The following is a 25,217-nucleotide window of genomic DNA, read 5'->3' as shown; positions in this document are numbered from 1 at the left end:
AAACACGATTATTTTAAAACTAAGTTGAAATAACGCAATGCTATCGATTAACAACCTCACTCACAGTAAGGCTGTCAAGGTTTATAAGTTATTGTTAACTCTTTCCCTGCCATTGACGGAATTTTCCGTCATTTATGCAGTAGGCTGTTCCTGCACAAACGGAGGCTGCAGTTTCAGGACTGCAGTTTCAGGGCTGCAGTTTCAGGGCTGCAGTTTCAGGACCTTAGTTTTTTTGTGACAGCGTCACCTGCAGAGCTGGATGATATAGCTGCGGCTGCAGTTTCAGGACCCAGGTGGTTTAGTTTGTACATAGTATCAAGATCCACCTATTATCTTAAGTCTTGTTAGACTTTAAAAAAAAACTGTTCTTGGGACCTTATGTGAATTCTTTTAACAAATAAGATTATGGAATAGAAAAGCTCATGCAGCAGGTGGATTAGAGCAACAAGTAGCATCAAGCTACATTACACAGTTTAAAGCTGCAGTCCGGCACTTTTTTGGGTTTAAAAATATAAAAAAATACATTTTGAAAAAAAACGTAACCAGCCAGTGTTCAAAACGATCTGCTTGCCTTGCCTCGATTCAAAACGGTAAGCTTGTAATAATGATTTTAATTCCAGTGGTACTGGTGGATTTCCGCGGGAATTTCGAGCATGTCTTTGCGTCATTACGTCACTTCTGTACACATAGAGAAGGAGTCCCCGGCTAGCGTGTGTGGATGATGGAGGTGGTGGAGGTTTAGCTTAGCACTTGGTATGGCGGATCCCGAAAGTTTAAAGCGACAATCACCAGTGACAACTGGAGATTCACCAGTTGTAAAACCCAAAGACTTCGGACTTCAGAGTGGCTACAGAAAAAATATATTTTTCACGTTTTGACGTGATATAAGCAATCGTTAGATTTAATCAGCATGATATAGCTACTGCAATGCTTCCCCCCACCCCCCGAATTTGGTCAGAACAAAAGTGAATGTTACTTACTTGTTCAGATGACATTAACCGATGAAAATTTTAATGTTGACACTTTCAAAAAGTATACTCTGAGATTGCTGATGACAGTACAGTATCCACAGCGACGCGGCAGCCTCAATACATTGTGTTCATCCGCGCTGTTTCATGCCGATTTACTACCCACGCACAGTTAATAATTCCGCGAATAACTGCAATTGCAGATTTCTAACAGAGATGGCGACAAAGAGGAAAAACGACGGACTGCAGCTTTAAAATATTAATATTACCCTTTTACTTAAAGCTCAAACCACCATCGAGTATTTGTATCATATTCCGGTCGCGGTTTTAAATGGTTTTAAGTCAAAAAAAGATGTTGAAGTATGTTATATTTAGCATTTTATATGCAGCTAATGGCCACACCTTGCTTAGCATGTATACTGTAAATATTCTTGAAAATACCCCAAATCGCACGAAAATCACACACAAACCATATATACTCGAAATCAATTGTAGTAAAATATATTGTTTCTATATAAAATCAGCATCTTTAAATCAATAGTTTTATATTTCTCCATTGCTTTTAGTTCAGTTATGTCATCTGCAGTGCTTCTTGGGATTGTAGTTATTTCCCCCATTAAAACCATTAAGTATGCAGTGTACCTTTGTCTTTTTGTCTGATTTTCCAACACTTTTTTGCTTCAAATCAAAGTTGTGATTCACTTCGTTGGCCATATCCGGGTCATAGCTTATAATTCTGTATTGAAGACTTTTTTAAAAATCCCAATGGGAAAAATTAATGGGAAGAATACTTGCACTCTGTTAGACTACTTATGGCCTCCGGTTTCCCTTCCTGTGAATGAGAAAAATGACTGACAGGCAGAAAGAACATCGAAAGCGTTCTGATTGGCTAAACAAAGAACCTGACCCCGTTCCGTGGCCACTGTTTATTTAACTGCTTACATACACCAGGGCCGTCACAGAGATGAGTGATATCTCAGGATAGTTATTTCAGTGATACATTTCTGGGATTAGGATCATATTCTGCATGCCATTCCATAAAGAATCATCTCACGGCACCTTTACGTCCACCCCTGCAGTTGCAGTCTTTGCCTAGTTTGAATTACAAGACAAACATCCTCACCACCTGCTATGTTCAAATGAAAAATCCATTCATGGGAACTGAAATTTGTGCAACAGATTTTACTCACTGATACACATCTGGAAGCGCGTTGACTGCAGAGTGTGATTTTTAAAACCTTTTTTTCTTGCTCCATCACGTTGTGAACAGTATATTCACACGGGCATAAAGAGTAATTAACTGAATTCCAAAACAGCTTTGCTATTATTCCGACTTCATTTGCAATAAGGATGCGTGATAATCATCCCGAGTAGCTTTCTCATTCTTTTACTCACTCTATATAATCATCTGAACTAAAAAACCAAACGGATCATGATGACTCGCATTAGCAACCTGATGACTCTGACCGATGTGACTTCATCTCTGACATTATAATCCTATTACCATAATGGCACATTGTGTCTGTGGCCTGGTGAACAGTGAGCGGTGGCTTTGTCAGCAGTGATGTGGGCTGCTGTGAACGGACGACAACAGGACAGTCTTTCTTCTCACAGAACATGTGACCCTAAAACAACCGCCGGCTTTGTAGCCCAACTGCACTGTGATTGATCATTCACCATCAGACAACAATTACCAGACATAAATAGAACATAATGGTGTAAAGATTAAGGTCTGGCCTGGACATCAGTCTAGATGAGAGGCGTTCTGACCACTGCCTTTCAAACACAATGGGCAGAGGAGGGTTGATAATGATGAGTTTATAATGCTGCGGTCATATGAGACAAACCATGGATATTTTACAAAACATGATATTTTACAAAAGTTGTGTCCCTCTTACACAAAGGTTACATTGTGACGTTGTCTTAATACCGACATATTTTAATATGTCTGTATTTTTTAAGTAAATAAACAAAAACTCTGTAACCTATTTTTGTTTTTATTTATGTTTTTTGGCCATGAAGATGCTTTTTTTCTGTCCCATCCCTGTGTATTTATATATTCCAAGCTGTATTAGTATAATTTCAATAAAAACAAATTACAATTAAAAAATGTTTTATTATTTCTATATATTTTAGTTTATATACTTGAAGTTGTGCCCATTAGGCCTATGCTTTAACTCTGTTGACATCACAAAGTAATGAACTATTCCATAAATCATCATAATCATCATCTTATTCTTTTGTGAATGAAAGACCAATGATGAGGTCCACTCTTCTTTACTCTTTATGTCGGTCAGTAGGGGATGATCTTACATCAGTTGTTGCAATTGTGTATAGAACACAAGTTATAATTGAAAAATGGAAATATCAGCAGCAAAATTCTTTCTAAGAAGCACTGAGTAGTTTCCCGACTCAAGGTTAGTCAACCTTGTTACTTTCCTGAACATAATTACATCCCAACAAATATTAAAATGTATTCATTTTAAAATGGCAGAGTGCAGCTTATTAACACATAAACACATTTACATGTTTAAAATTATACAAAAATGTGCTTTCAAAGTCTTATGACCCAATTTCGCAGAATAACCACAGCATGAGTCATGAAAATGCATCTTGCTAACATAACTTTATTATGTGCATTTCTACATATTTTAAGTGCTGAAATGTAAGTAATGCAATTAAAATAAATCATTGTAATTTACTCAGTGTGCTTAATAATAACTTTTAGAGTACTTATTTGTGTGCTCATCTTTTCATTCATTATGGTCATTGCAGGGGGGGGGGAACAACAAGAACTGCAGAACAATAGCTCATACGTATATATATATATTTTTTTTTTTTTCTATTATCCATAACACACAGCAGATGGCTGCAAGAGGGTCAATAAGGTCAAACTGGAAGGATTTCTTTGACGTTTAACTTGCTTGGATTTATCCAGATTGACAAACGATCCGATAACAGCATCGGCAATAGCACATTTAAACAGCTGTCTTCAATCCTACTGCAAACTCACTGAAAAAGTCATTTAAATCTGTCGTGTATGAATCTAAATACTCTGTTCCGTTTAACACCGGCAACAGCACTTAAAGACGAGCATATGTGATTTCCTTTTCTTTCTTTTTTTTTTACATGAAAAATCAATGTTTGTGTAGATACTATTTGAACAGCTTTTCAATCTCATCTGGGGTTGGTAGCAGATTTCAAATGACTTGGTGAGTCAGCTATAGATGGTTATAGACATTTAATAGATGATTCATCAGTAGACAATCTGAGCATGAAAGTAGATAACTTTAAACACAGCAAAATTGATATTATCTTTGTATTTTATTCTTGACAACAGTCTACAAGCCGTTTAAGCCACATGGTTTGTCCTGTGAGACCCAGCTAGTCACTCGCTGCATCTCATTACACAGATCTCCACTTCTGATGCAGAGTAAAAGTTCCTCGACTCCTCGAGACCTTCAGACTGACGGTCCGTGGGCGAGACGTGAAGCTGAAACTACTTCACTCCTAGAGAGAGCTGTTTCGGAAAGAAAACTAAAGCATACAACAGATTTATCAAAATGTTTATTTCGGCATAAACATGAACTTTCTTTGGCTGCTCTTCATTTGTTCAAACTTGATTATGTATAAGGTAAATTATTACATAACGCTGTAAGACGAGAAGTCTCCTCCACATTTATACAATTTACAAAGGTTATGACTCAAGTATGCAAATGAGAATAAATAAACAAAAACAAATGCCTTTGAGACATGAGAGACAAAACAATGATATTGTTTCTGCAATGCAGTAACATCGCACCTGCATGGAATGCTTTAACAGTGCAAAAGAGCCAACAGCCCAATGAGTGATACATTTGTTGGTTTTAAGTTGAACGGGAGTCATGTATATACAAGTGCTTGAATTTGAAATCAACATTGCAATGAAAATCCAAAAATTGATCAGTGAGTCTCTTTGGAAAGAATACAAGGTTTCCCATGTTCTCCCAAAAACTGCAATTCTGTCGTCAACACAAAAGACAATCATTTGAAAAATGTCTCAGCATTTTTTGTCTATACAATGGAAGTCAATGGGAACCAGAACTGTTTGGTTAACAACATTGCTCAAAAAAAGAAGAAAGAAGGACATACAGGTACAGGTTTGGAACAACATGAGGGTGAGTAAATGATGACAGAGTTTTTTTTAAAGTTTAGGCGGGTTTCGTTAAAGACATTTTAGACAAAAAAAATATATATATAATAAAGGATTTATAAAATGAAGGATTTAAGTGCAACACGTTTTGGTTGTGAAAACATAATGGAGAACTACATCAAAACAATTTTATAGAGGACATGTGAGAATGTTTTTGGGCCTATTTTAGTTTAACAAACTATTAATCTATTTTCATAATAAGACATAAAATTATACAGTTTTTACATGTCTTGACTATCCGAGACAAACAACTCAAAACATTATGACAATACATAATTAGAGTTACAAATACAGGCAAACAATTCATTGGCTTAATTAACATGTTGAACAATACTGAGTTAAACTGACATTTGTATTATGTACTAATGAAATTTAAGTCTGACGACTCCAGACATTTACAATAGAAACCAATGATTTTGGCCACAGAACCATAATAATATTTGAAGTCCACTTCAGTCGTGGGTAACCTTGCTAACTCTCTGCTGGCATTATTATGTTGATCATAAGATGTTTCAATACAACCACTGTCTGATAAATGCAGCACAACTAACTGTACAAAACTACAGTGCCATCTGTCTGCAATCATATAGTGCTGAAAAACCCTGTGGAATTGATGATTAAAACACGTTCTTTTATCTCATGCACACACAAGCTATTTGTAGGTTAATACTCATGAAAAGTGTAAACGTTCTCCCTGTAGTGCCATCAAAACATCATGTGTGTGTTTGAGCATGATAATCTTTTTCGATAATTTTTTTTTTTTTAATTGTTTTACAAAAAAAAACGTATGCTCATTAAGACAATCAAAAACAGTAAAAACAATAATTTAAATAACTGTTTTCTATTTTAATATATTTTTAAAAAGCTATTCATTTCTGTGATGGCAAAGCTGAAATTTCAGAATCATTACTCCAGTCTTCAGTGTCACATGATCCTTCAGAAACCATTTGTGCCAAATTGGTACTCAAGATTTTTAATATTATCAGTGTTAAAAAATAGTTGTTGTCAGGAATCTTTTATGAATAGAAAGTTCAAAAGAATTGAATTAAAAATGTTTTGTAACATTATAAATGTCTTTACTTTCATTTTGTTTTTGCATAATTTAATACATCATTGCTGAACTAAGGTATTAATTTCATAAAACAAAGCTTACTGACCGCAAATAATGTATGTTGTCTAAAAGTGAATTTTATCTAGCATATACTGTAGCATACTAGCATAAAGTCAAGTTCAAAGCTAAATGATATGGACTAAAAGCCTAAAAACACTAGCTTTAAATGTATGTGGTCTTTTCAGTTCTTGAATTTAAGTGTATGCCCACTAGGAGTGTCAGTTTTGCAAGACAAAATGAAACTTTCCACACACACGTCCTGACTTTGCAGAGTTAGACGCGTTCAACATATTTTGTTTCTGGAACAACATTCCTGTTCGAAAATTTTGTGCTAACCATATCCCTACCCCTAAACCTAACCCTCCCCATAAGTTATGTCTAAAATCAGAGGGAAATGACAAGTGAATAACACCGAAGCAACTATTGGTTGTAAGTCTAAACTTGGCATAAACTTGTCCCTCAAATCCGATTGGTTAATCAACTAAGATGTTGATCCAGGAACACGTTGCACATGGTGAAATCAGGTTCTGCCTTTCCGCTCACCTAGACTATTACAAAGCACCATGTGTATTAAATACAGTCCTCGGCTAACAATAATTACTGTGTCAAAGAGTCATCAAAAGACATTTCAATAAATGACGAGACGAAACCCTAAAAGTAGAGAAAGGTTTACCTCTACATATGTGATCAGATTAATTCTGGCCTGTAACCTGTTACCATTTCGGGTCAGAGAGAGTTTCACTCCCCTTTTGAGAAGCAGCTGTTGAAAAACAGGAACCCAGTGGGCACAATCAAAATGCAGATGTCCTCTACAGAGGTTCAATCAATACTGAGGGAATACGAGCTCCACTATGGAGCGTGGAATTCAGGAGGAGCCACACACGGACTACTAATGTCTCGACCCTCCTTTGTCATTTACACTTCAAGAGCTCCCCTCTCGTCAACACCGTCTCCTTCTAGTGGTACGAGAGAGAAAGAGAGAGAGAGAGGGGAGAAAAAAGATCAGAATCAGTGCGTCCCGGCGGTTCCAGTGAGGTCAGTCGGCTGGTTCAAACGCAGGTTCCCTGGTGCACCGTGTGCTGCTGTTTGCGGCTCTTTAGACTCAAGCCCTTGTCTTTGAAGTCGCCGTGCCTCTGCTGAGACGTATCAATAAGAGCACTGGCTATGGTAATGCCTGTGGGGAGGAGGAGGAGATGGAAGTGAGCTTCAAAGAAGAGGAGTGCAGCATCCTGATAAGAGCATACAATCAAACCTGTGTCTGTCAATATCATCTTACAATCATCAGTGCAGAGTTCAGATCCTTATTTGTTCTTTTTTCTTCTTCTAAAACTATAGGCCCTTCTGGCCATGAGGAATTGTAGAAAATAAGCTCTCCTCATTTCCACTCATACTGTGGGCAAAACGACGGTTATGGAAATGACTTTTTGGAATTGACTCATTTCATAGCATTTTACATGTATTTATATCACAAATACAGACAATCTAATCATATTTTCACACTTTTTTCTATATTTTCTCCACACTTCACATCTCAGGCCCTGTTTGGTAAAGGATGCATTTTGGTCGATCAGAGGGAGGGAGACATCCTCGTTTACACCTGTGTTTTAATCCATCTCTTTTGTCCACTTTCAACCACTTCTGTCCTGATTTATTTGAGGGGAGGGTCTATGGTTGGGTGAATGCATGTTTTTTTCAGATCTTTCAATCTAATGGAGAAAATAAGCTCATGCAAATTACATATGAATGTGCACAGAGATGACAGAAAAACATATGGAGATCATCAGCTCTAATTTCTGATCACGCATCTTAATACCAGGTGTAAACATGGCCTCATATTTCATCTTAAGCATGCTCTTCACTTCATTTCATGGTGACCGACAACATACACTAACTTTTGATACAACTTTATTAGTTGCAAACGGTTTGTTTACCTCGGAAATGACAACTGAGGGATTTTTTCCCCCCACACTCACTCCATATTGAAACGGTTTATGTATATTTACTCAGATTATATATTTTTTAAAGTAGTATTTATTCTTTAGAATAGATTTTAGTAGTTTAAGATTGAAAGTCTGTGTCTGGGACAATGGCAAAACACGAAATCTATACATAAAAGACAATGTGATCTTCACATAACAAAAAGACGATAGACTCGAGTTAGTTTTACATGAAAGTGCTTTTATGAATAATCCTGATTTACTTAAAAATATGTAACAATAAAAAAGATTACAGTAATATACTTAAACTTAAGATTATTAGAATTGCAGCAGGGGTGTTTTTCGGTTCTATGAATGTATGAGTGAATGGGTGAATGAGAGGCAAATTGTAAAGCGCTTTGGGGGCCATGGGTCTATGAAAGCGCTATATAAATGCAGTCCATTTACCATTTACCATTTACATGTCATAGATTTAAGAGAAAAGTCTCTGAAAGCTCATGTGGAACAGCATGTGGTGTATCTGATATTGCTTGATCAGACTCATAATTCTACATCATCATTCAATGAGCATTCAGAACAGAAGCTTGAAAAAGGAGTGGAGGCTCTTTGAGCCCTTGAGTAATTTGGACAGTAATTCGTTAATTAATTCAGTAAAACTCAATAAATTTGTTTTACACACCAGAGATTCCTCGCAAGTCTATTATTGATTATTTATTACAACAAATTAAAAAAATAGAATGAACAATGATTGAATGAAATAAAATGAAATAAAAAAGAATAAAACAAGGAATACATTGACTGATTCAATCAAACGAACAAACGAAAGAAACTAATTTATTAGTGGATGGAGCAACAATGAAAATCCCAATCCACTAAAGCATGATTGTAAGTGTGATTTCTCGCAATTACATTTTCGAAAATATCAAAGTTCAAATTCACCTTCCTGACCCAATATTTCAACGAACTGCATTTATTTACAGCACACACTGTACATAACAAAAGGACAACACCTTCGGAAGAACTAAATGTTTTCTGCTGAGGAGAGATGTCCGTCTCAAGTGAATTAATTGCGAGGCTGAATCAAATCAGGTGCGCATGAGGAGAAGGCTAAAGTGCTCTCGGCTAATGGAAAATCAAACTCGTTATTGTGATCTTTGGCAGGTGAGCTGCGCGCATGATTAACCTCGATGAATTCTGCACTTTGAGACAGGATGTGCGAATCCGAGAACTCCATTAAAGGTAATCAGAAAGACTCTGTTGACCTGAGACATTCATCACTGTAAATGAACACTTTACAGATACTGCATTATTGGAAACGGCTGTTGTCTCGTCCACGTGAAACTTAAATGCCTTTCTCGCGTTCGGCGTGAGCGATGCGCGTGAGACAAGTTTCCAGTGATAATCGGAAGAATGTCTCGGTGGGAGCCGAGCGAGCAGCTGTCTGCGGCGAGTCCTCTTCGCACCACCTGCCTCTTCACAAAGTGTCATTATGCCACACCAAGGTCACTCTTCCAACTGATGAGTGTTTTCCGCAGGCAATCAGCCACACTCCAGCCTCAGTGTGACGCCAAGGTTATTCTGAGAGGGAATACACTCTCAACCTGACTTTCTATTTCCTTGAGTCATAATGACTTCACCCGTCATTCGCAGGCCATTGTCAAGACGTGAGATCTGGTGTGGTGGGGGTCAGCAACATCACTTAACTTCAATGTTACCCATGTGATTAAGGATAGTATGATGAAATCACTTGGGGCCCTATTTTAACGATAAGCGCATGGTCTAAAGCGCAGGTGCACTTCTGCTAGTTTAACAGCGGGAAAAATGGTCGGCTTGCCCGGCGCGTGGTCTAAAAGGGTTGTCTCTATTCTCTTAATGAGTGTTTGTTATGGGCGTAACATGCAATAAACAAATCAGAGTCTAATCTCCCATTCCCTTTAAAAGCCAGTTGCGCTCGCACCATGGCGGATTCGCTATTTACATGACGGAATTTGCAAGCGGAAAGACTGAACGCTTCTATGGAGAGGAAACGGATCTGCTCGTGAGCGAGGTTAGAGCGTGCAAACAGACCATCTATGGGACAAGCCGGATTTCACCATATCTTTATGTACACAATAATATCCTTTTATTTTTAGTATATGGCATGTTTGTGTGCTGCTGCGCATCCCTGTGTGTGTAATAAGCAGAGTGTACGCGCGTTGTGGACACGCCAATAGGCGCATATTACTAATGCGCCCTTTAAATAACAAAAAATAAATAAAACTGTGCCATTGACTTAGACCAGGTTTGGTCAATGGCGCAGTCTATTTCTGTTGCCTCAAAATAGCAACGCGACAATGCGCCTGCCCTGAACACACCTCGTTTTCAGACCAGCACGCCCATGGGCGCACAACAGCTATTTAAACAACATGGCGCAGGACGTGAAAATGATAACTGCGTCGGGCTGAAACTAGCAAAAAACACTTGCGTCGTGCCTGGCGCCGGCCGGGTGTATGATAGGGCCCTTGGTGTTTATTGTATAACACAGGCCTGGCAGCTCAGATGACAGCGGCTAACAATGCTAATGGGGTTTAGAAGTGAAGAAAGGGGGATATAATAATGATTTATCTTTATTCTTTAGCTGAAATGATTGAGCTATATGTGGCATATTTTATAATTATAGTCACTGCTCATTTCTATGATAAAGCTTGCGTTTAGCTGATATCACTTTCCACATTAGCAGATGTTCAGATCTCGCCTTTCAGTTTTCTGCTGACCAAAGAGGTTTTGATCCATCCGCTATAAGTGTGAGGCCCACAGCAATTAAATGGAGAGTTCACTCATAAATGACAGTTATGCCAACTATTTATTCACCCTTACGTTGTTCCAAAACAAAGAGAGAATGTTATATAGTATTTTTCCATACAGTAGCTCTTTCCATATGATAGATCATAGTGACAAAGGGCTTTCAAGCTCATAAAAGGCCAACAAACATAAAAACAACATAACAGTAGTTCATACAATTGTTGTGCAGTTTTTCCTATCTTTTGAAGTCCTACCATAGCTTTATGTTTACCATTGTAAATAGTTCCAGAAAAACTGGTAAAAAACGACTGATCACACAGACTTTAAAGTCAAACAACAAACGCAGAAACAAGTGCCTTGTTGCTTGGTAAATGCGTGACAGATGAAAAGAAACATTTATGTACAGGAGCTGACAGCTGTTGTTATTAGTGTTGTTTTCTGAGTTGTAAAAAAGTGCATTTGGATGCGGCCTTGGGTGGGAAAGACAACTGGGGAAAAAAACACATTATACAAAATGCGTTCTAAAATTCAAACATTTGATATCATCCGACTGGATGGATTCATAGTCTGAAGCTAAAAAATCTGTGGCCATCATACACTATATGCAATTTCCTTTGAAATCTGTCCACTCTGAAATCTGTCCACTCTGAAATCAGTCCAAAATCTGCAGACTGGATCGTTCAGCAACTGAAAGTAGTCTTGTCCAGACTGCAATTCTGGGCAAAAGTCATACAGTCAGAGCCTTCCAGCCTTAACTACTTAACTATAGTTACACTGTAGAACATTATTGTAACTTTACTTTACCTGTAAAATACGGTAAAAATGCTACAGTAAAAACCTGTTATTTGGTTCTATTACTACACTTACAGGGAAAAACTTTAATAGATTTAACCTTATATTTCATATAATTTTACACTTTAAAAAACTGTTAAATGTAAAAAAAAAATTAAGTAAAAAAGAACAAATCATCTAATAATTTACAGTCAAAAGCCATAAAACTGACATTGGCAGAATTCCCTGTGTAATACATTTGATGTTTTTTCATTTGAATAATTATTCTTCTTGTTTTGTTGTTGTTGTTGTAATCAGTAGGGTTTTATGTTAAATCTCATGTTGTTAAATGAATGTTTATTGCATTATTGTAGCGGCATGCACTACTTTGGTGTTTTGTGTTAGTGTGAATGACCTTGTGTGCACCTTTTGTATATTAGTATTTACCTAAGCTTGTGGAAAAGCTATTTGCGATCACTTTTTAAGTTTACTATATTTAAGCTTTTAAATGATGAGTAGCTGGCAATATGTGAAGTTAATTTATAATTATCTTCCCCTACAACTACTTTATACTGTGTTTCCCCCCTAATAAGGACAGTGACCATAAACAAAACAGTGTGACAAATCAGAGCTGGTGGTTTTGCAGAGCTTATTCAGCCCTGTCCATGAATGCAAGCGTTTGAGAGCCACTGCCCTCCTCAGGGTCAATAATGCCCACCTCCTCTTTGTGCTGCTATCACTGCCGGCCGCTGACTGGCCACATTGACCACAGCCCAGTTACCTGACATGATAAGGTCAATAGTGTTCCTCCCAACACAAAAGCATGAGTGAGAGACAGAAAACACAGAACACCACAAACACATAGATTAGACAGGTCTGCTCCTCCATGCCCTTGCTAACAAGCTGCACAATTAGCTTCTTTACATCTCATAAACAACATGCTGGGGAAAAAAGCAAGAGAGAAAAATGGGTGTGTGTGTGTACGTGTGTGCAATGTAACCTTGAGAGCAATTTTTGAGCACTCAAACGTGCGGAGCCAAACACCTGTCATGCCACTAATTACAATACATAATTGCTAATAATATGTTTACAGCGGCAGCAGAACAAATACAGTACACTTGGGCTTATAACTTTGGTTTCACTTTATTTTGATGGTCCCTTTAACACATTTTGTTGACTAGAAGTAACAGCCACCACAGTGTTAGTAGAGTATTCATCGACTGGTAGGGTTAAGGTTAGAATAAGTTGACATGTAGTTGCAAAGTTACTCAAAAGGGACCACTCTCAGAAAAAGGCTTCATGGAAAATAGTCTGTCGATTAGTCCTGCAAGTATGCGTTTGTACTGCGGCACTGATGAACGCTTGATTCTGATTGGCTGTCTATTAAGTAGTTCAAGCTCTTGATGGCATTACATTTCCATATCACTTTACACCTTATTATTTCAATTAATTTCATCTAATAATTCTCTACAACAGCAGAAGAACCAAAAAAAAAAAAAGGTGAAAAAACCCAAACCCACCAAGACACTGGCCAACGGCAAAGCTGAATTTTCCGCATCATTACATAGTCTTCAGTGTCGCATCATCCTTCAGAAATCATTCTAATATGCTGATTTGTTGTCGAAGAAACATGTCTTATACTAATACCCGTTTTCAATATGGATAATAATATCTAAAAATAGTTACTATTTTGAATGATAATCTCAAGTTGGCATTAGTAATGGAACCAATATAACCTGTAATATTATTTTTGTTTATAAAAATGCTAAATATTATGATTACACCAGAAGTAATCTTTTTTAAAGTACTCCGAAATGCATTTGCTTGAAAGGGTTATAAATAAGTCAGTCTGCCACGACAGATTGGAGCTGCAGATAAAGCAGGTCAGAATAAAATCAATTTGGCTTTGTTGCTCACTTATAAAACTACCAAAAGACTGCACTCTCATTCACTCCCTATGCGACTTCCCCACGGTGCTGACTGTGCTTTAAATGCACTAAATGGACATTTTAAAAGGGTAAACAGGCAATATAGACACATTGCAGGCTTTCTCGTAAACACTAAAAGAACATACTGGGAGGATACTCTATAACCCCATCAGCCAATGTCATGGTCGTCAAGGGTCAAAGGTAATACAATTAACCAAAAATATTCACTCATGACATTTTTGTCAATTGAAACTCAGCAATCTAAAGCCTTTTTTCCAGAGAAAAATAAAAAAATGTATGTGCCTGTACTATTCATGCTGTCTTTCTTCATACATAATCAGTTCTACTCTAATAAATATCGAAGGAACATGTATTTATTTGATAAGTAGCCATGGAAATGCAATAATGAATAATCAGGCGGTCATTATTATAAAATAAACCCCTTCAGGGGGTTTCACATCGGGGTCTTGATCACCCTGTTGGGGTTTATTTTACCATAATGGCCAGAAGACTATGCATTATCCCATGCTTATTGTGCTCTGATGTGGCTTAGATCTATGTTTGACAGAAATGTTAGCTGTAAAAATGAAATGTGGATGGACTGGAATGACTTTCAGTGCTTATTACTTCTACCTGTTCACCACACATCGTCCCAGTCTCTGGCGGTGAACCTCTTCATCAGAATAGGTAGATGAGATGGATGAAAACTGGGATTGTGTTTTGCAAGTGCTCTGCTGACATGTTGTCTGAGAGCTGAGGTTGTACTGGCAGGAGAAACAATCTGTTATCTTACAAACAGATGTTCTGCTCTGCTGTTTCCACCTGACTCTCAGTGTGAGACTCGCTATATTCACCTGCGTAAGTGTGTATGTGTGTGTGCTCAAGAGGGCTATAATGTAGGGAAACAGAAGTTATACTGTAGGTAGATTGTACATAATCAGCGTGTGCTTGTTACTGAAAAAAAGATATGAAGCGTTGCATCTGCATGTTATTTCAAATAAAAACAAAAAATGTCTTTCGATATCTTTAATCATAATAAAGCAGCTCCTCTTCTGAAATGACTTTCCCTTTCTGCTGTCGTCATACTACTGTTCAAAAGTTTGGGGCCGGTAGAACTTTTGAACATTTGTGAAAATAGTTCTCTTGAGCTAAGCAAGGCTGAATTTATTTGCAGATTTGGTGCTCAAGAAAAACATATTAGTATTCATGTTGAAAACAGTTGTATTATAGTTATTATAATTTGTGAAAACCATGCTATTTTTTTTCAGGATTCTTTGATAGAAAGTTACAAAATAACAGCATTTGAAATTAAAATCTTTTGTAACATTATAAATGAGCACTGTCACTTTTGACCAATTTAATTCATCCTTACTGAATAGTCTCTTTAAATAAATAATAATAAAAAAATCTTTCTCTGCCCCCAAACTTTTAAATGGTAATATAGATAATGTTAACCAGCCAAATAGCTCTTTAGGTATTGTTTCAGCAAACTCAATCAAACCCTGCGGGATAAAATCAAGTTTGACGCAGAAATATGTCACACAACAGAAGTAAAATTGGTTGTGTGAATAAGATGTCTTTTTGATTTCAATCCATAATTTGAATTGAGTTTGTACCAAAAGATGCATTAAAGACCCAAAGCGACCTTTGAAGGAACGCTGACAGTGCAAATGATGAAAGAAAAGAAATATCACTCCACGGCTCAAAAGCAATATGACCTCCATGCAACCGTCTGTTATATCACCCAAACAAGTAGACTGACTTTTTGGCTATTCTCTTTGAATCTCCATGCACACCTGCTGTCTGAGATAGTGCCCTTGTTGAGAAAGAAACAGAGACGAAAGGGTGGTGTCTTACAGTGTGTCCTCTCTTTATAGTGTCTCAGACTTTAAAACACGCACGCACACACTTTATGCTGTAGAAACTGTATATTCTATCCCCTAATCCTACCCATAAACCCATCACAGAAAACTTTCTGCAGTTTTACATACCAAAAAATATATACCAAAAACAGTCACGCTGGCTTTTTTGGATTGTTCTTCAGAGACAAATTGTTTGCACTCCACAGTTCAGATTTGATCTAGCATGACCCAACCCTGTCCTCTCCTTCAGTGCTTTTCAGATGAAAGCAAAAGAATAAACTAAGACAACTTTTCACACCAAATGCCTTCTATTTTGACATCTCTCCTTACTCTCCTCTACTTACTCTTTTAAGAAGTATCACACTTGAGAAGAAATGGATTGGCAGTACACACACACACACACACACACACACACACGCACACGCACACGCACACACACTTGGTTATCTATCTTTGTGGGGACGTAACGGTTTTTATACGGTACAAACTGTATATTCTATCCCATTACACTAACCCTACCCATCACAGAAAACTTTCAGCATTGTGACATGTTACATGCAATACATTCTGTATTATTTATAAGCTTGTTTCCTCACAGGGATCTCAATTTAGGTCCCCATGGTGACACTAGTCCCCGTGAGTCTGTGTACATTCAGGTTGAAGTCCCAACCAGGATAGAAAAACATGTACACTCACAAAAATATTTATTTTTAAATATTAAATATCAGGAAAGAACGTGAACTTAAAGAGTGAAGATGTCAGTAATCCTAGGCAATGAGTGATATAACTGACATTATATATATAACTGATGTTAAATATACACACATTGAACCACAGCGATCTCCTCACTTTGCGTTGACAAGACAGCCCTTCTTTTTTATGCTAAAGGAGAAGTAAATCATTTTTTTGCACCACTAACAGTGCCAAATGGAATAGCGATCTGAAGCCTATGTTTTTTGTCACCTGCCGTTCAAACTCAAGTCTGAGGTACCTTTCTCCTTCCCATTTTAGTCAATTCATCTCAATGTTCTGATGTGTTATGGCCATTTTCCATTTTTGAGTAGTTCTTATATGCAACAGGCTAACTTTGAGTGTTGCCACCTCTTAGGTACAAATGCTGTGAATGGTTACTATTTATGCTGCATCCACACAGTCCACACATATGCGAATGTTTGAAGCTTTTTCAATCATTGTTTTCATCAATCATTATTATTTTTCCAAATCTGTTGGGTGGTGCAGCAATGACACACTTCCTCTATAAGAAAATAATACTTCAGTAGACCTTCAGGCAACCACAATTCTGCCTTAACACTGATAAAATATTGAACTCTTTTGATCGAAGGCTTGTTTACATGTTCTCCATTATCTACGAGTGGCATTACCACACGCTGCAGGCCGAATCAGTCCAAATTTTAGTGTAATTCAAGGTGAAATGTTGTTGCATATTTTATGATTCACTCTTGCTATATGTGTCTGTGAAATACAAAGGCATCCAGCGTCTCACCAAAACCATCTCCAAAAACCTGTCATATGCCTTGAGGCCAAATACGCCTTTTCAGTCTTTATCACAAGCAGCAGCGCAGGAGGCTACAGATTCACATGTGCCAGTGTTCATTCAATCAAAGAGCAGGTATTAGGCCCTCATAGACCGAGCGTGAGTTACTGTGCTGGAATAAGGGGGCTGGCTTAAGGGATAAAGGCGTACATTTACTGAGTGTGTTGGAGTATTTGGATTTGATTTTCCTCGGGGATAACATTATCCCTGTCAGATTTATTCCTCTGATCAGTCAGCACAATTGGACTCCCAACATGCATTTTTATCTCTTGTTCTCACCTCATCTTTAATCCTTTATTCCTGTCTTTCTCCTTTTTTCCCACCCCTCCCGTTCTTTATCTTTCTTTTTTTCGGTCTTTCACTGAGGTGCAGTGGTGTCGGTGTCATATTGCAGTCAGAGGATGTTGCTGGATTGCAGAGTGCCACAAGTGTTGTGTGTCTCTGAACCGCTACTTCCTGCTGCAGTACCATTTACAGCGGCTCATTCATCACGGTTACATGATGAGCACAACCACACCACAGAAACAATGAGAAAATCAATTAATGAGAATGAACAAGAGAAAGGACAGGAGGAGAAAAATATGAGATGTGGACAGCCAGAATCCAAAGGGTCAGTGTTTGGCTGGTTAAATGAGGATGAAAAAGAGAAAGGACAGGAGGAGAAAAATATGAGATGTACACAGCCAGAATCTAAAGGGTCAGTGTTTGGCTGGCTCGCCTCATTAGTGCCTGCTGGTACATGTCATAATTACACCATCTGGCTGCTCAGAGCCTCTTACAATTAATGCTTTCTATTATTACTATTATTTTATTTACTTTTTAATCTAGTATATATATAAAAAAAGATTTAAAACTGAAACTCCTTGCCGACATTTCTCATTCATTTAAGGTTCGATTCCGGGCAAATGCAAATGTTATTTTCTTTTAACTGAGCTTTAGAGATTTTTGCTATAGCTAAAAAAAAAAAAAAAGTATATAAATATGTAAATACACTTGTCTTTACCAAATCAAAAATATTAACAAGTAATTGCATGCTAAGGTGAAACTCCGCCCACATTCCTCTTCCAGGGTTTGATTACCGGCCAATGCACAAGTGGAATTTTTTATAGGGTTTAGAGATTTTTGATCTAGTGAAATTAATGTAAACAAACCCTAAATTATTAACGAGTACACAACTGCATGTTAAAGTTGCATGTGGAAGATTTATTGCAACTTCATCTACAGCAAAGCTAAGATGTTAAATGAATGTTGAATGTTGAATGTTGAATTCTCACCACACTGGCCGGGGGGAGGCACTCCAGATGATGCCCGTGGAAGACTCATCAGCAATGTTTGCACAGCAGCACAATTCCCAGAACATGGCTCCACAGCTATGGGACCGGCCTGAGAAAGAAAGAAAAAGATGAGTGATTAACTTTCTGTAAGACAGATAAAGAGTTTTTCTGCAACAAAAGCCACTAAGACAACAAGTATAAGAATAATACAAGTTTTCTTAATTCGACTAATGGTGAACAGACCTTCAAACTTCAGGGGAAAACCCCCCAACCAAACAAACCATAATAACATTACTTGTGGAACGTTTTTTTATTCCTCCAATTAAGAAAATTCACACACATTAAAGCCCGCATTTAAGGTAATTTATGCTTCAGTCAAGCCTTTCCAGCATTTCCTTCAAAGAGGCAAACGTGTCTCGTTCAAAGATGCACCGCAGGTTTTTCTTAATAGCTTTCTGTTTTAAAAAGTAAAGGAGTATCAGTAAATGGTCTTGCTCTTTTCACCATTTCACACTCTATACGACTATAAAAACACCTGAAAGAACAGGCCATGAACTGCACTTCACAAGAACAAAATGCCACTGAATGAAACTGCCATCAGTAATAGTCTGATGCAAACCTTGGTGGCCAAATTTTGATCTCAAATTGATAGCATCTCTAAAGTGCCATTTTTCTTGCTTTCTTCACTTACACAAAATGTCTTAACTCATTTACCAAACACAACACTGTTTAGAATGCATGTGGTGAGGCAGATGACATGGGTTTGATGGCTATAAACATTCATTTATTAAATATGACTGCTAAATATTTATAACAATACTGTATCTTTCACAGACATATACAAATAAACTCAGAATGAGCATCTCCGCATCATTGTCTAATTTCATGAGACAGGATAATCGAGGATGAACGATTTGTTATACCAGTAGTCCAACCGAATGAGAAGACCCTCTTATTTCCTCGTGTATACCAAAGACTATTAGATGGTGGCTGTATGATGGTCAATAAACAATAATTGTGTATTCAAAGCAGTATGTGGTTGATGGCACCACCCATTTATAGTTTTCCTGACACTGTCACCAAAAACAATCTGTTTTCTTTCACCTGTCACAGATGATGAACTATGACAATTTAAAACTAAGATTTTTCTTTTCCACTATGCGACGTGGCAAAGGGGCTAATTCATTTCTGTTTAAGCCCACAACCAAACCATGTCGGAATCCCATCATCTGTTTAGGTGACATAAATTCGATAGTAAAATAAGGGTTTATGATTGATTGAGTGTAAATGAGGGCAGTCCAATCCCTAAACTACACAGAGAAGCACCAGCAGGTGGTGGAAGTGGATTTCTCCTTCATTTGCATTTTAAGGGCTGTTTATGGTGCATAAACAAAATGGGCAGAGCTTTAAAAATTAATGGATACAGTTGGCCCACCGCTGGGTGTTTGTTTATTATAGAAGCTCCGTTATTCACATTAAAAGAGTGTTTGAATGACAGGATATTGAACGTAGGACAGGTTTCTTTTGTGCTTCAGTCAGTTGTATATTTTGTTTGATATATATTGTGTATATTTTTCTCTATTATGGGTTCAAAATGTTATATTTGACACCACCCCTCTACAGCGTATTTGTAACTAAAAACTTTAGTGTAAATGTAGTTAAAAAAAAACAATTTTCTATGCCAGTCTCCCAAATGAAATTACTTCTGTATGTTTTCTTATCCAGACAATTGCAGCTTTCCAAATAAATATGTGACCCGCCACGGAAAGTAAGGACACAAGTCGGCAGCACAACTTTTGAGCAAAATGAGAAAGAACCGTTTTTTTTCAAAACTGGTGATTTTCGCTTTTTTGCAGAATCTGTTAGTTGAGATCACGAAGAAGCCTCTCCATGTTTTAGATATCAATATTGGTATATTTAAAATCGTACATTTTTAGGTTGAAATCGGCTTGTTTTGTGAGATTATAGCTCGCAGTAGGGGCGTGTCATTGTCTGTGTGTATTTCCATACTGGATAAGCCGGCTTTTGTTTCTTTTATTATTGCCCCCGCCCTCCAAGGGAACAGCGTGGTAGGACTGGGCGATATAATATCGATATAAAAAATATATTGATATATATTTTAAATGGGATATGGAATTAGACCATATCGCATCGATATAGTTCAAAGTTGCGCTGTGATCCTTGCTGCAAGCAAGCTGCTGCGTGCTTTTGTAGCAGTCTGCGTCTCAACAGCCCAGTGTACAACGCGACAAATACTCACATTAAATGTTTACGCACAGGAACAGGACACTGCAGTTCTCAAAAGTTCATTATTTGCATGTGCTTTAAAGCCTTGCCGGTTAAACATGTCATTCGCTGCTGAAGCGCTGTTCTAATGTGCTTTTCTGAGCGCAAACAGCCGACGCGCGCATGCACTAAAAGCCTGTCTAACAGCGCCTGGATACTGGACTAAGTTATCTTTCGAGTCTTTTTGAGCTAATACTGTCAAATACACTCAAGGTTTACATAAAGAAAGTTAGTTATGTCTAAACTGAAAGCAAACCGAGAAAATTGAGAGAAATCTGCGTGTCATATTATGCGTACATATTAGACGCGTTGCTTTCAGGTCTTAAAGAGACAGTAGCCCTAATAGTAAACATGCAGCCGCTTGTCCTTAAAGGGATTGTTCAACCAAAAATAAACATTTTGTCATTCTTTACTCACTCTAATGTTGTTCCAAACCTGTATTTATTTATTTCTTGTGCTGAACACAAAATAAGATATTTGGAAGAATGTGGGGAACCAGACAGTTGCTGGTTCCCATTGACTTCCATAGGAAATAAATATAGAAGTCACTGGGGAACATCAACTGTTTGGTTACCCACATTCTTCCAAATAACTTCAACAGAAGAAAGAAACATATTCAGGTTTAAAACAACTTGAGAGAGTAAATGATGACAATTAAACATTTGGGGAGAACTATCCATTTAATGTTAATAAAACAACATGTGCTTTACAGCTTTACAGGGGGAGCTTTACAGGGGGTATGGCTTATCTAAATGAGATGTAAATGAGACCTATTGTCACTCCCAGCAGCAGAGAGGTGAGAACTGCTCAATCTTTAGAGGCAGATTTCTCCACTTTTAATTTTTCTGAGTGCCTACCTTCAAATGGCCACAACTTCTCCAAATATTATCAGATTTCCATGTGTTACACATCGTCGGAAAGCTTGGAGACTACACTTTCAGAATCTGTGAATAACTCAAAATGCCCCAGAACCGACTTGTGTCCCTACTTTCCGTAACCGGTCACATATTGGCTTTAGCAAGGACATGAAATCTGCCAGCTTTAACTTTGTGATTAAACGCATATGAGCGACTACTGTTGCATCTTCTCACTTGTACCTTAGTGGAAAAGTGCATCTGGTGTTTTTCCACAACTCCACGTGGGTTCATATACAGTATGTGTAATATTACACTACCGTAATTTAGCGGGAAAAACAAATATCAGGGATGCAAACATTTATAAACGACATTAACTGAAATTAACAAGTAAATTAACTGAAGACAAAAGGCAGTACTGTGAGAGCTTTACGACTGTTGTTCTGAGGGGTCTGAAGGTCACGGCTGAGGGCGAGCTGCTGTATTGAACGCCTCAGACTGTCTGACTATAGGGAGGTGTACAATGACCGCAGGGGTCAAAGAGGAGTGCAATGTTTACTTACATCTGGTCTGAGGTATTCAGTGATAGAGATGCTTCAGTTCAGTAGTTGCCAGCTAAAGCTTTTAACCTTTGATCTCGAAATCAATGTCTGCTGTGTGAATGGACATAGAAGTAGTGCACAATTACAAAAGTTCTGCAGAGTATTTTTCTTTTTTTCCTTTCTTTTCTTTTCAACTTATTTTTATCCCCATAAGCCTATTTTCTATTTCTCCCTCTTAAAAACTCATATCATTTGACTAAGCACAAATTCTCTTGTCCCCTTTCTCCTTTCCTTCTGACAGATGTGGCTAATAGGTTTAAGTGCTGAAGCGTATAGACTAATTATAGGTTGTGCTACCTATGTTTGTGTAAGGTTTCAGAGATGATGAATTCATCAACTTGAAGGAAATAGGTTCCATTTAATCCTCAATCCGTCATACATCAGTTTCCAAATGAACCCGCCACTGAGCGCGCCTTGGGAACAGATGTTGAAATACAATGGCCATTAACTTTGCACTCAGCAATATGTTCCTTCTTATGGAGGAAAAAAGGGGGTGGGGGAGTGTTTGACAATGTATAAACATTTTGTCACCTAATTATGACATACAGTAATGTCATTTATGCAAATGGTTGAAACTACAAAGAGTTTACTTTGACATTTATCTAAAGTATTGGACCACATACACACATTCTAGGAAACATAATATGCTACTAATATAACAATGAATTATACACTCCATATTTCCTTATTTGAGAATACACAAATTTGATTTTGGAGCGATTGAATGCTAATACCATACAGTTTTGTCTATAACAATAAAATAAAGTAGGACACAACTAAAACTGTATGGATGTCATTATATTAGAAACAATTTCGATAACACTTTTCAATAAGGTTCTTTAGATAATATAATTATATTAATATATTAACTAACAATGTGCAATACACAAAAGTTACAGTATTTATTAATCTTTGTTAATGTTAATAAATAAAAATACAGCTGTTCGTGTTTGTTCATGTTAGTTCACAGTGCATTAACTAATGTTAACAAATACAACATTTGATTTCAATAACGTATTAATAAATGTTGAAATAAATATGAACTAAGATTAATAAACGCTGTAGAAGTAGCCTATTGGTCATTCTTAGTTCATGTTAACTAATGTAGTTAACTAAAGTTAACTAATGAACCTTATTGTAAAGTGTTACCACAATATCAAACCAAGTGAGAGCAAACAAAAGATTCAGAACTAACTTCACTTTTCTAAGTCATCTTTGCGATTACTTTTAGGCACGGGTTATAATGTTGTTTAATGGATGTATGAAGTAAATTTTCAAGTTCACAAAGATGGTTCATCCCATTATGACAACAACTAACATTTGACAACCAGAAAGTCTTAAAGAATTTTGATAAAATGTACTTCATAATTTTACCATCCTAGCCTTCTTTTTGGGAAATGTTTGCTTGAAAAGTGCCTTTAAAAAAAAGACATTTGGATTTATATTTTTTATTTCATGTAACAACATTAGAGATGCATGGATACTAAATCTCTCTACTAATACCAATAGCCGAATATTTAGAAGGATATCTGCCGATGCCGACAGTTTGATTTACTTAAGGTAAAAAATCTGTCAATGCTGTAAAGTAAACCATACAGGGAAGGGAACCCATAACTTGTATCAAAGAGGAAGAGATCTCGTGCTCTGCATTGCCGCTTGAACTGAGGCGCTCCACCGATCTGCCACGTCATATTTTTATTGTTTGATTTTCGTGAAAAAAATGACAAAATTTCTTATCAGAAGTAACAAAGCACAAATCTCTTTACGATAGTTGGATGGGAGGCGTGCTACAAATAATGCTTGGCGTAGGAAAAAAACGCATATCTGGCTTGAACTACGGGTGATTCATGAGGTCAAATAGACTAAGACGGCCTTTTATAAGCCCGATGGCCGATAGTGAAAATAAGTGCTTTAAAGGCCTATACAGATTATTTGCCAATACATCGGTGCATCCCTAAACAACAGTCATACATTTTAAATGTGAATTAATTGTTCAATTCTATTTTGAGGTGGCAGTGGAACTATATTCACATTTGGACCAGTTGCAGTGGCCCCAAACATTGGGAAAGGGGGAAGAAAAATGGAGTGACTTGGAGAGATAGAGAGACAGTGTGCATCCAAGCAGGACTTGGCTTCTCTTGGGTGAAGCATTAATCTCTTTAAAAGCCTTCATTAGCTCAGATTTATCCATCCCCCACTTGCTGAAGCAGCCTGTTCATCCACCAGAGCTGGGCAGGATATTTGTACATTTAATTTTAATCCTCGTTAATAGCCATTTTATTAAAATGACACCTTCAAGAAGAAGGGCATTAACAGTGAAGTGATGGACTCTTCATGACAGATTGATCCGGGGTGTGAACGGAGAGATTGACTGTTCAGAGCGGGTGGTGAGGTGATCCAAATTAATCAAGCTAAGTAATACAGTATAAATCAGGAAAGGGGCACAAGCCGCCTTCAGGGGAGAACTTCAGGTCCTGGGCAGTGGTATACCTCGTATGGGCCCGCTGAGATCCCATAGTTGCTGTTGCTTTAGAGAAATATCTACTAAAAGATATGGGTGGATATTCATATGCGACATTTATAGTGTAGGACATTTCATGACCGGTGGAAAGTAATTTCAATATTTGACATTTACAAATGCTAAAAAGCGCTCAAATACAAAAAAATAACTGATACAGGTGCATGGAAAATATTATACAGTATATAAAAATACCAAAACACTCGACACACTTACTCCCAAAGGAATTTTTAATGGTACGTCCACTAAAGACTTCCTTTGGATCAACAGTGTTTCAAATTTATGTTTTGATATTGGAATATTTGACATTTAGAAAAACAAAAGGCCTGTTAAAAGATGTATTTGTGTTAACATCCATCACCTGAATGTGGTAGAGCTTTGCTTTTTAGCAAACTTTCCGTATTTCCCCCTCCGTCTTCCCACTCCAGAGTGGCTGAACAGCCCTGAGGGGCTCTGGCTGCTATGGGATTTTGAGGTAGGTGGTGCGTCCTGAATTCTGAATGTGCTGCCTTCAAACATTATGCACCCACATCAGTCGTATGTTATAGCCAGAACTTCATCAGTCCCTGAATGTGAAG

The 25,217-nt window shown here is 37.4% G+C and overlaps 1 protein-coding gene across 2 annotated transcripts in view; it reads right to left on the bottom strand.

Moving 5' to 3' along the window:
• Positions 1-4,518: 4,518 nt before the first annotated feature.
• The window catches only part of atrnl1a (attractin-like 1a), a 217,906-nt gene continuing 197,207 nt past the window's right edge, over positions 4,519-25,217 (bottom strand). Inside the window, exons 29-30 of one of the 2 annotated variants that reach the window (XM_079635195.1) lie at positions 18,380-18,488; positions 4,519-7,445 (exon numbers count right to left, since the gene is read on the bottom strand). In XM_079635195.1, coding sequence (XP_079491321.1) covers positions 7,321-7,445; positions 18,380-18,488 — 234 coding nt within the window. In that variant the 3' untranslated portion in view covers positions 4,519-7,320. The remainder of the gene's footprint in view (positions 7,446-18,379; positions 18,489-25,217) is intronic. The other variant, XM_079635196.1, reaches the window with a different exon arrangement.

The sequence above is a fragment of the Phoxinus phoxinus genome, assembly GCF_949152265.1.
Source record: "Phoxinus phoxinus genome assembly, chromosome: 14".
NCBI lineage: Eukaryota > Metazoa > Chordata > Actinopteri > Cypriniformes > Leuciscidae > Phoxinus > Phoxinus phoxinus.
The sequence above is the reverse complement of the archived record's forward strand: the minus strand, read 5'-3'. Positions and strand labels throughout refer to the sequence as shown.